The sequence below is a fragment of the Talpa occidentalis genome, unplaced genomic scaffold (genome assembly GCF_014898055.3).
Source record: "Talpa occidentalis isolate TD23 unplaced genomic scaffold, MPIMG_talOcc4v2.1 talOcc4.2, whole genome shotgun sequence".
NCBI classification, from domain to species: domain Eukaryota; kingdom Metazoa; phylum Chordata; class Mammalia; order Eulipotyphla; family Talpidae; genus Talpa; species Talpa occidentalis.
In genome coordinates this window covers 61,478,754-61,491,297 of record NW_023602073.1, presented here as the reverse complement: position 1 = coordinate 61,491,297, position 12,544 = coordinate 61,478,754, and the positions used below count along the sequence as shown (strand labels likewise).

General features: G+C 40.6%; 2 protein-coding genes across 7 annotated transcripts in view; one reads left to right on the top strand and one right to left on the bottom strand.

Annotated features, from left to right (window-relative positions):
* Positions 1-12,544, top strand: part of KIF6 (kinesin family member 6) — a 436,358-nt gene that overhangs the window by 244,089 nt on the left and 179,725 nt on the right. The gene's annotated exons all lie outside the window — the stretch shown is intronic.
* LOC119252424 (BTB/POZ domain-containing protein KCTD20) overlaps positions 1,066-12,544 on the bottom strand; it is a 32,482-nt gene continuing 21,003 nt past the window's right edge. For all 5 annotated transcript variants that reach the window (XM_037519647.2, XM_037519651.2, XM_037519649.2 and 2 more), the window contains 6 exons: positions 10,162-10,435; positions 6,791-6,893; positions 6,308-6,428; positions 4,760-4,957; positions 3,438-3,548; positions 1,066-2,013 (listed from right to left, as the gene is read on the bottom strand). In XM_037519647.2, the coding sequence (XP_037375544.1) occupies positions 1,721-2,013; positions 3,438-3,548; positions 4,760-4,957; positions 6,308-6,428; positions 6,791-6,893; positions 10,162-10,435 (1,100 nt within the window). In that variant the 3' untranslated portion in view covers positions 1,066-1,720. The remainder of the gene's footprint in view (positions 2,014-3,437; positions 3,549-4,759; positions 4,958-6,307; positions 6,429-6,790; positions 6,894-10,161; positions 10,436-12,544) is intronic.

Here is a 12,544-nt window from a genome sequence, read left to right as displayed (position 1 = left end):
TAAGCAAGGACTAGTTAGTTTTAGGTGTTAGTTGTGACACATTTATACTTTACACGTGAATAAACTATATAACAAGTTATATATCATACAGACTATACAGACAGTTCATTCAAGTTTCCTCTGAGATGGCATAGAAAAAATGAAAAGCATAAAAGCACCATCAAATAATTATCTGGGCTGGCCAACCACTACTGGTATTGTAGTACTAGTAAGTCAAAGCCAAGTTTGACCTCAATTATGAGCCAGTTTCATAGAAATTAAACTCTGGCTACGAAAGTAACCCAAAATCTAACACCCTGGTCATTGGCCTTGCAAATGGATGCCAACGGTAATGAGGATTTGGGGGGTGTAGTGGTGGGGGAGAGCTCCATTTAACCCATATGGCTACTCAGAGTAGGAACAGCTTGATTTCCACTGATACTGGGCACACACACAGAGAACACACATATTAACACTCATGTTCTTCAAGCCTGAAGGAGTTGGTTTCAACATCCATCTGAATCTACCTCTGGAGGAGTGTAACTAGGACGGTCATAAAATGGAATCAATTAGTGCCCAACAGAATCTCAGATGGAATTTAAGAAAACCAATCATGTTCCTGCCTTAAGGAACTTGTGTCTCTTGGAAATTTGTGATGAGTGCATGCTCTGGGTTGATGTTTGGAAGGACAACTTCTTCCACAAAATGGGAAATACTCCCAAGACACACACTTCAGGTTCTAGACTTTAAATGTAGCTGTACTGTTAATAGCCAGGGAGGTAACAGGGAAGGTGGTTCAGTCCTGGGGGCTGGGGATCAGAGCTGACATGCATTGTGTGTCTTGAATACAGAGCTGGCAGATCAAACAAAATTACTAGGCCATTGTCCCTCCAACTCACCCTTGCTTGGGAGATAGAGTATCATTTTCTTAGTCACTGTGTGAGCAGCTGATAGGCTGTTTCAAAAAGTGAAATATCCTGATATCCAGGAGAGTCAAAATGGCCTGATTTGGTAAGGCGGTTCTTGAGTTTTAAGTTCATTTCAAATAATTTAAGTTCAAAAACCTCGATGCTAAGAAGGTTCATAAACATTATTATGCCTTTATCCTTCCTGTAAATACATAGTTCTGGATTGTTCACTGCAATAATGAAAAACAAGACTGAATTTAAGCTCTTAAGAATTTCCTTTTAGACATTATGAACAAAGGACAGCCCAGTTCTTCCCAGACTCCCTCTGGGTGTAGAAGTTACCAGGAACAGCATCTTCATTAATATCTAGTGAGCATCCCATCAGTGCCTGCTTGTAATAGAGATTGTCTCCTTTTTAAATTTGGTCCCTCTGCTGTTAAATAATTTGCCTGGTATAAAACAAAACAAAACAAAAACAAAAAAAAAACAAGAACAGAGCATAAAGGATGAGGATAGCTTTGCTGAATGAGGCAATAGGAGTCCTGACCTCCCTCCCTGCTTTTGCAGTTCTGCAAAGACTCAATGAACAGCACCAGACCCAACCAAAATTTTCAAGTCACCAGGGCTGCTGCAAAGCCAGGAGCTTAACAACCAGTGAATGCTTTTTCACCCCCTGCGCCAGAGGCACAAAAGAAGACACACATTAATTATGTGAGAAAGGGAAGGATGGAAGAGAAGCATGTCTTCTACTCAGGGCAAGACAAACCATGGGAGGGCAGGCTGGGGGCTTCCCAGACAGAGAAAAGCTCCAAAGGGGCGGACCCACAGCGATTCTAATCCTGAAAGTCATTAGAAGCCATCTGAGAAAGTGGGGCATTTAGCCTATCAAGTTCATCCACTTGAGGTGGGTGATGCATTAGTATCTCCTGGTCCTCTGAGACATCCTCCCCAGCAGCTACCAGATTAGTGAGGGATTTGCTTCGAACACACTGGAAATCTACATGGCGACTCTTTCCTTCTTCCTTTTCCCATGACATCTGGATAAAGGGGCGCTGTACATAATTGTAGATGACTTCAGACCGGCCACCAGGTCGCCTCTTAATTTTTTCTTTACAGGTGGGGTAACCTGAAAGAGAGGAAAAGGCCATCCAGAAATTGCTCATTCTGGTTTACATACTTCCTCCTTCCTGACTACATCAATTTCCTCCCAAATCCAAAGACTAGTCATAAAAACTACCAGGGAAGGGACTAGTCCTTGACCATGCCCTATAAGCCCCAAGCACCAACATACTCATTTCCCTCCTACTCAGGTTAGTAGGTCTTGTTCTTAGAAGGGAAGTAACAAAAATTCTGTCCCTTCTACTTTCTGAAGCCTTTATAGTATAGGCAGCAATATTATAGAGCAAAAATTCAGCCAGGGTACAGCTACTCCACTCCTCTAACGCTTAGAGGGCACACTATATGAGTGTGGCTGGAGAAGTGTGGAACATTTAGTCAAAAGAAAAAATAGGGGAGCCTCCCCTGGTGGCACAGTGGTTGAGCGCTGGGCTGCGAAGCTGCCTGCAGCCTCTGCAGCGCCAGTTCTATCCCCGGCCGCCGGCGAGGATCTCACATGGAGCGGCAGACCTCTCCTGCAGCCCGCTGCTCCCCTCAGCAGTGTATTTCATCAGTCTGCCTGTTCTGCTCTCTGCTCTGACTCTGGTGAATTCTCTCACCCTCCCGCGCTTCTGACTGTACCCAGTGCTTATATAAATAAATAAAAATCTTTAAAAAAAAAAAAAAAAAGAAAAAACGGGGATGCTGTCTCAAGTACTGAAAGGCTGTCACATGGAAATGGGAGGAGCAACCCACATGGCAGGCAGACCTCTCCTGTCTCACCTGCTGCTCCCCTCAGCAGTGTATTTCAGTCAGTCTGCCTGTTCTGCTCCCCACTCTGTCTCTGGTGAATCCTCTCACCCTCCCGCACACCTCTGGCCTGCACCCCGGTTCTTGTATAAATAAATCTTAAAAAAAAAAAGAAGAAAGAATTGGTCTCTGTGACCATTCCAGAGAGACCACAGGTTGGAAACCATTGCTCAAGATCATAAAGCAGTGCTGTAAACACATCCAGACATTCTTCAATGGTATGTGGTGGAATAATCTTAAGCTTTGAGACCCCAAGCTACAGTTTGTAGAAGGACCCCTTCAGGTCCCAGAAAGAGCCTCACCAAGATTTGCTAAAATGGTGGCCTCCCACTTGGTGAGCCCATGAGCTTGCTACCTTTACCTACCAGTGTCCTTAGCCCTCACTGCTCTCTAAGGTGAAACAGTAACCTGGAACATATTCCTATCGCTGTTTTAAAGCATTTTCAACTAGAAATAAAATGAAATGTAAGGGCAAATAAAAACAAATTTAAGAATCCTTCAAACTTGGGTAGGAATGTAGTTCTCACATGTGCCTACTCTCTAGGTCCTCTGGAAGTTGAGTTTTAAGGAGATAAGCTGCGGCCATAGAGCCAAAACCTCCTTCATAAACCATGTGAGCCGAATATTAAGCAAGAGCATGTTTACCTTCAATTCCAATGCGAATGTTTTTCAGGCCCCGTTCCTTTAATACTGTTTTAGCAACATCCCGATTCTCAATATATTTGAAGAATCTATAGAGTTTGGAGCTGTAAAGAACTGGAGAAAAAACAAGAGCTGGATTAGTCATGGTGTGTGGACCCCTGTGAGGAGGAGGGGATGAACTCAAGGGATCAGATTAATGAAAGGTACACCTGACGCCAGATTAAAATCAGTCACAGGAAAGAAACCATCTGAAGAACTGTTTGTTTCAGGGTGGAGGAGGCCTTTTTGAATATGACAAAAACCGTAGAAGCCATAAAAGAATTGATACACTTGACTACATAAAATTAGAACATCTACAAACAGCCAAAACCACCATTAACAAATGAAAAAGGCAATCAGCTGGGGAAAATATTCCAACTCATAGTTAATTTTCCTTAATACATATAAAGGAGGGTGGTCACAAGAGTAAAAGACAATTCAATTTTGTAGTGGGCAAAAAAGAATTAACATGGAAAAGGAGATTAAAATGGCTCTTAAAAATTAAAAGATGTTCAGCCTCATTCAGGAAATGAGAAATGCAAATTAAAACTCAAGTGAAATGTGTTTTACCTATCAGAATGGCAAAAATAAAAGTAAAACCTGTTCTGAGATGGCCTGGGAAACCTGTCATATTGTTTTGTGAGAGGACAATTTGGCAATATCTATCAAAATTGTTAGAGCATAAAGCTTTTGATAGAGAAATTCTATTTATAGAGATAATGTATGAAAAGACTTTAAAAATATTCACAACAGCATCATTTATAATTTGTTGCTTAATGCTATCAATGAGGCTGGTTCAATCAACAATGGCATAGGTATACAGTAGAATATTATGTAGCCATAAAAAAGGAATTGCTTGGACACAAAGGAAGACTACATTAATTGCTTATGTATGCACAGTGACTGTATCTGGAATGATATAAACTGAGAAGGAAAACTGGGTAGAAGAGGTAGTGATGAGAGCAAGATTTTTCATTATATCCTTTATAATTTTTGAATTTTTAATTACCAATTCAAAAGGATTTAAACATGAAATGGAGATGACACCATTATTTATGTTAGCTCAGTACTGACTACAGTAACAGACATCAGGTGTAGCAGTGGGAGGTGCAGCAACACCCACACTGTTAGCCAGTATGAAAGCTAGACCTGAGTGTGTCGTCTGGGTAAGAGTGCACATTGTCACTGGTTTGGCTGTGGTGTGCACATTAGTTCTAGGATCCAGTGACTGCTCTGAGCAACATATTTCTTGCTGAAAGCATCTAAGCTATACAGGGGGCCCCTACTTTGGGAATATTCCTCCCCCATGGGAGGGGGGTGGTCTTCATCCCAGTCCACAGAATCCTCATCCGTGAGCACGACGATGTGGCACTCTCGCTCCCCTTTCTTGGCACAGCCCACCATGATGGGCAGGATCAGCTCTTCGAGGTAGTGATCAAACTGCTTGTGAGCACCGTCATTAGACAGTTCATGCAGTAAAGCACCTGGAGAGAAAACGCATATGAACATGTTACTCCCCAAATGTACACAGTATTAGAGTAAAAATGACTGAAGTAACAGTGTTATCATTGAAAAGATCCAACGAAATGTCCCATGTAAAAGCAAAGAGATTGTTTGGCCTCAACGTGACATTAAGCTGATTTTGTGAGAGATGTTTCACAGTCTACCACTATTCAATTTACTCATGTTTAATAATCCCTGAGGATTATAATCAATTCAGGTTTTGTTGGACATACAAAGTCAGACCATAAACATTAACTCTCTAAGAAGGCGAACACCATCATTTGGGGATGACTCTTCATAGCACTTCTTCTGAAGAAGCTCTGAATTCCAACTGGATTTAAGAGTCCCACAAAAGAGGAGTAATCTGAAGTTTGGCAAAAGAAAGGAATTTGCTCTAAGTGTGTACTAGGTCCAGTAGAGAAACCGAAAGTCCAGAAAACTTCATGGAATATGCGAGGAAATACTAAGACTTTAAAGAATAATCCTTTAATAATTTTAAACCTCAGTAGCAAGAGCATGGACTTTGAGACATCAGTTCTAATCTTAGCTTTAATGCTCAGAGCTTTGAACAAGCTAATTTGATGAGATTATCACCCATCTTTCAGAGTTAAGTGTTATAAGACTTAAACAAGTTCACATGCATACAACACTTAGTAAACACTAATAATAATGATAAAAGTAATTACAGACATAACTTGCTTTACTGTGCTGCACACATACTGCAGGTTTGTGGCAATCCTGTGCCAAGCAAGTATCAGGCTCATTTTCTCAAGAGTATGTGCTCACTTTGTGGCTCTGTGTCACATTTAATAATTATTATTATTACTATTTTTTTACACATAATGGTATTGCACACTGAATAGACTACAGTATGGTGTAAACATAACTTTTATGGCATTGGGAATCGAGAACCTCATGTGACTTGCTTTATTGGGATGTTTGTTTTATTGCAGCGGTGTGGAACTGAACCCACAGTGTCTCTGAGGCGGATCTATCTAAGAACCCAGCCAATTTATGCTGTCTGACTTCATTAGTAAACCATTTTTCTTGTATCTGACGATCAGTATCCTTATTTGTTAGAGTTAAGATACCAAGGTCCCCAGAGGGGAAGCAATTAGCTTGGTGACTCATGGGTCAGGCAAAATTAGAACCCACTACATGTTCTCCTTTGTTTACTTCCTCACAGTGCTTTGAAGCGAGAGAGAGTAGGTGTATTATGTCTCTGCCCTGCAGAGGAATTTCAACGTACCACTGAAACTACCTCTGCCTGGTAATAAAAAAATATCAGTTAATTCCAAGCAAACTCGAAGTTCAGCTGCTCCTGTACTTACTCAGATCTTGACACCGGATAGTGTTGAAGTCAAAGTTAATGCAGAGGTAATCGCATGTATCTCTGAGGTCAGGGATAGAGATGCCATCAGGACAATTGATGATACCAGTTTTGTAATAATCCTATAAACAGATTAGGAAGACGAAATGTAGCAGAGAATATGATAAAAAAAAAATACCTCTTCAACCCCCTCTTTCTTTCTGGTTCCGTTAAAGTGATGCGTTTCTAGGACTATCACCAAGTGGGTTGATTCATTGGATGGCAAAGTGGCTCCTGGTTATGCTGACACATTTAATCACAATCTGATACCTGACTGACTTCATGTAAGCAGGAAGGACTTATCAGCCACATTCAGAAATAAAGAGGGAAAGGCAGCAAATGGAAACTAGAGACTCTACTTCAGCACATAGTTCGATGGCACACTCGAGGCAAGTGACTACGCATGCCCCTGGGAAAGGGATAGAACAAAAAGGCTACTACACACCAGCACCGTTCGAAATACAGTTGCACTGATTCCTTCGGCAATCTCATACTCTCCCTTCTCATTGGGCCTTGTGAAGTTATACTCTCTTCCTGGTCCAAACATCCTGAAAGATAACCAGGCAACAACATTATCATCTCCAGCAGGATTCTTCACAGATGAGATTTCTCTGTTCTGCATTCCATTCTGGAAGACTCCGTTCTCTCTCATAGTATAAGTTAAAAACACAGTATTAAGAGTCAGCCCCTAAAAAAATCTGTTCAAGACTTAGGAAATTTTCAGACAGGAAAAGACAACAACTGCTTTTGGCATTTGAATGCAAAAAGGAATGAGGCAGCAAGTCTTCAGGATTCCCGGTAGTTAGTGTGGGTGATAGCAAACGAAGTAAAAACCACACCTGCAAGCTGGACCTCTGGGAAAATCTCTGGAATGTGTGAGGGCTGCCTCTCAAGCCCTTCCCCCTGCCCAGGAGTCAGAAGGCAACTCAGGAAGACAGTGTGTCTCATGCCCCTGACCTTTCCTATTCCTTCCCCTTGTCTATCAGCAGTAGCAGGTAGATATGTTAATGCTTTCCCTTTCCTAATGCATTTTAATTGTGGGCTCTAGAAAAAAGGTCCTTTATTAAAAAAAAAGTTTTATTTATGCATGCATACAAGAACTGGGGTGTAGGCCAGAGGTGCTGGGGCGTGAGAGGATTCACCAGAGACAGAGTGGGGAACAGAACAGGTGGATCCACTGAAATACACTGCTGAGGGGAGCAGTGGGCGAGACAGGAGAGGTCTGCTGTGCCATGTGGGTCAGCTCCCTGGCTGGGGATCGAACTTGTGCTGCAGTGGCTGGCGAAAGCTTGATAGCACTGAGACTTTAACCCCTGCATCACCAGGAGGCCCTGGAAAAAAGATCTTTAATTCAAGGAGTAACTCTAATGATGGGCATTTCAGGTCAAGTAGAAAGAAGGGTAAGTTACTAGGTTGATTAGCAGTTTGACATAGTTCAGAGAGGTACCTGCTCTGGGTCATGGGAGCACAAGGTAGAGGTGTTGCTTTCCTTACTCATCCCTTCCCAACCTTCCTCCCCTTTCTCAGATCCCTCCCAGTGAAACTGGCTCATGACTTGTTATTACCGTGTGTGTGTGTGTGTGTGTGTGTGTGTGTGTGTGTGTTTGTGTGTGTATGAGAGAGAAAAAGAGAGAGAAAATGAATGTCATGGGATAGGAAGCCAGCACAAAGGCCAAGGTAGGCAACTGGTATCTTCAGCCAGCCTGAATTCCCAATGGGAATTCACTGCTATTTCCTTCCTTATTCTGCTGGGAACCCTGTTTAACTCTTCACAACTGGTATCCTCTACCCTGCATTAGCTGCTTCTTAAAGGTCTGAAAGACTTCATACCACATGCTTTCCAAATCACTGCACCATTCATAAGAAATCCATCCTGATAAAAGTAGTCTTCAAAAATTGCTGACATTTTTCTGGAATGTTCTGGCTGAAGTCAAGATAGCTATTAATGAAAACAGTGGGCAAAAATGCCACAAATACGCCCCCCAACACACACATCTATCATTGGCAAGACCTAAATAAGCTCAGTTGTTTATCTGTAGTGGCATGGATTTATATTAATCCATTCAGTCTCTCAGCTTGTTTCTTTTGTGATGGATGGTCCCATTGGTTAGTTCAGTGACTAAGCTAATGAATACTGTATGTAGCCAAAACACAGAGCAAACTTACTCAAGTCTCAGAATTTGTGACCCTGGCCAACAGTTGGTTTCTGTATCTAAAAATATCTAGATAAAGAATCAAACTCTCCTCTTCATGGGGAAACCTACCACTAGAGTCAAAGAACCAGTGTTACCCAAGAATCTACTGCCCAGAAAACGCCTGCCTTTCTTCCCTTGATAGGTCCGGGGGGCAATAATGGTGGTGATACTGAGAACCAAAAGTCCAGTTCAATCAAATATAGGACTAGTCTGGAAAATGTTTTATCGTTCTGGTTTAATCTTAATTCAGATCTGAGAACTATATTGTTTTGCTTATGGTTAAAAATGGTCTAGCATGAGTTTATAATGTTTACGTTCAAATATACACACACTTGAGGTAGATTCACTTTGGCTTAGAGTTCAGTGAATTAATGTGATTCATTCTGATTTCTAATTCAGTTCAAAGCCCTGAGTGAGGTTAGATCCTTAAATAAAACAACATCTACTTCCAAGTAGTTAAAACCCTCAGTCAAATGTGTGTCTGTATACACATAAACATTAGTAACATTATTTTACTCTTATCCAACTTGCTCTTCCTCATGTTAAGGGCTGTGGTGGGCTAGAAAGAGGGTCACTGGCTCCAAAGTTTCCTGGGTAGTGCTTCTCCTGAGCAGGCACTTTTCATATCCTAAACTCTTCTAGAGACAGAAGAACATCAAAGGAGGAGATTTCTGTCTGATGAAGCAGCCCAGATAACATGAAGAATAGAGTGCAATTATGAAACAAAAAAACAGTCAGATAGGGCCTCCCTGGTGGTGCAGCAGTTGAGCGCTGGGTTGCGAAGCTACCCACAGCCTCTGCAGCACCGGTTCGATCCCCAGCCACCAGGTGAGGGTCCCACATGGCGCGCAGACCTCTTCTGCCGCCCGCTGCTCCCCTCAGTAGTGTACTTCGTCAGTCTGCCTGTCCTGCTCCCTGCTCTGGCTCTGGGTAATTCTCTCACCCTCCTGTGTTTCTGACTGTACCCAAGTGCTTGTATAAATAAACAAATCATTAAAAAAAAAAAAAAAAAAAAAAAAAACAAACAAAACAAAAAACAGCCAGATCTAATCAATTTCAGAAAACCTGAAAAGTGAGGGAGGCATTAGGAAGAGCACAGCATCTATTGCCAAGCACAACTAGCAACAGAGGGCAGGCTTTTTAGTAAAATGGCTTTGTTTTTGTGTCCTGTGGAAGTTGCCTAATTCATTTTTTTCCAAGGGAAAATATGTTACTTAGCGCTCACCTTCACCTTATCTCAGTACCTCTGATCTGTGGAACTCAGAAAACATTACTTTTGTGAAGTTGTACAAATTGTGGATAAAAGAAATTAAGTAGCTGACTTCTATTTTACAGTCAGTTTATAGAGATTTAGGGGGTGAGATTTAGTGGGCTACTTTCCGTAGTTCTGATTGTGCTTCCTTTTAGGGGGCCCATTCCACAACACTGGCTGTGTAATAAAGTATGTACTCTCCCCCCAAAAAAAATCAACATCAGGTTTTACCAGGTTGGCTTGCCTGTCTCACAATAAGATAGAAAAATAAGTAATAAGCCTTTAATTCTCACATCTAATGCAAGATAGATAGCAGGTCTTTTTATTCAGAGAACACAGTGAATTTGAAAGGAAATCATCATCAATTACCTTCCCAACATGGTATCTGGGTGAGCAGTGAAAATTTGCGGATTCACAACAAAACGTGTGCCATCTACAAGAAGTGTCACTTTCTCTGGTGCCTGGGAATGAAGGCCACTGCCAAAGCCCACAGTGCTGTTTCCAAATCGTTCTGGAGCAATAAAGGGTTCATGGTTCCGTTTATTCCCACTCTGGAAGCAAGAGCCTTTGAAGTCTTCAGGAAGTGGCATTATGTGAGGGAACTGAAGATTTGCTGGCTGGGAGGTGTAGTCAAGTGAAAGGTCTAAAAGATCACAAAGACAAAAATAACTTGACAGCAAAAAGCATTTGGGGGAAAATAAGTTCTGTGATTGTTAAAAAAAACACACTAAATAAGCAAAAAGCCAAATTTAGGTGTTTGCAGGCAAAAACTCCTGTCTAGAGGAATGAAAAAAAATTAAAACTTAAGATTCATTAAAGCCCCTTGAGATTTTTCCCTATGTTTACATTTTGGAATGCCTATACTTAAAATGATTTCTAAATTTTAAGTAAATTTACACATATGGTAAAAAAACAAACACTAGAGAAGAATTTCTGTAGAAAACCATCAATCTCCTGTCAGACCCTATTGCTTCCTCTAGTCTTGTTTCACAGAGATGATTACTTTTTTTTTTCCCCTGCTTTTATCTCTAAATAATACTTATTGCCTGTGTTTTATTTCAGAAAATTAATACTTCTGTGAGTCAATTATTTATGTCCACATTCTTTAAAAAATGTCTTTAACTTTTATTTTCCAGAAAGGATGATGGTAGTCTCTAATAGTCCAATGAATCCCTTTAACTAGAAATTCATAGACAAATGCATTTTCTCTACGCACAAAAGAATCCTAATAACCTCATCTATTCATTCAAACAGGCAGGTCTTGCTCCCAGTGGCCATGGATTAGGATTCATTCATGGAATCTTAGTTTTTGTTCTAATTCCACCAGAGAGGTAATTTCTTCAAGTGATTTAGTTTTTTTCTAAACCTATTTTAACATCAAGGAAATGGGAATAAATGTTCACTCTGTCAACCTCACATAACAGTTTTGACTGTCAACTGAAACACAGTATATGAGAGTACTTAAAAACGTACACTGCTGTATTATGCAAAACAGGCTTAAAAGTCGGGATGTAATATATAAGGGGGAACTATTTACAACAGAATTACCAGAGGATTCAAAAATGGCCAGTTCTAATATATTTTAATATGAAAAACGTTTTTAGTGAAAAATTTCAAACATACTGAGGCACAGAATTACTACAACATGTATATACCATCATCTTTGGCAAGCTTAGTTTTAACATTTTTCTACATTTTCTTCAAACCATTTTGGAAAGAAATGTTGTAGATACAACTGAATGTCTTGTTCCCACCCCACATGTAATTTACATTAAAAATTTTTTTTAAATTGAAGTAACACTGTAAATTTATATACTCATGAACATAATTACTGCCTGTCCTAAACCAAATAGACTGGTACTAGCGTATACTCAATTCCCTCCACTGCTTCTAGAAAAAAGGAAACCAAAATCTAGAGCAAAAGCCTAGAGTTCACAGCTTCTGATAAATTTCAGTGTGTCCCTGTGTTTACATACCAAGAGATAATTTCCATATAATTCACAGGCAAGTTTGTAGCAAGAAACTCTTTTATTGCCAAAACAGGTTTTTACACTCCAAGTGCTGTTTTTAAATGAAAGCAGGTAACTAAATTAACTAATCAGTTCTTAACAGTTTTTTTCCCAGCAGTGAAAGTCATTAGAGTGGGTTGACTCCTGGAGGGTGCCCTTCTTAAATGGATGAGCAGAAAAAGCAGCTCATTGCACAAATTCTCCCTAATGGTGTACGCTAAGATGGCAGTCACACCCTGCTTTTCTATTTGTTGAAATATATAAATTAACATCATTGCCTAGTCAGAAAGATAGGTTCAAATCCCAGTCCTACAACTCCTAGTAGTATGAACCTGCGCAAGTTACCTAAGCTTTCCAAACCTTAGTTTCGATATCTATAAAAGCAGAATAATAGTTCTTGTGAAGATTAATCTTAGCAAGGATTGGCAAACTTTCTATAAAAGCACCTATTTTGGGCTTTGTGCATTAGTCTCTGTCACTGTAGCAAAAAATGATGGCTGTATTTCAATCCTCTGATTAAAAAAAATGTGAAGTTCCTAGCACAGTGAGTGCTCAATAAAAATTCCAATTGCCACCACTGTTTATTACTAGAATTCTTATTACATTATTATTAAGTGAACCTAACAGCTTATCAAGAAGTTTCAGGGCCTCCCGGGTGGCGCAGTGGTTGAGTGCTGGGTTGCGAAGCTGCCCTCAGCCTCTTCAGAGATGGTTCCATCCCTGGCCGCCAGGCAAGGGTCCCA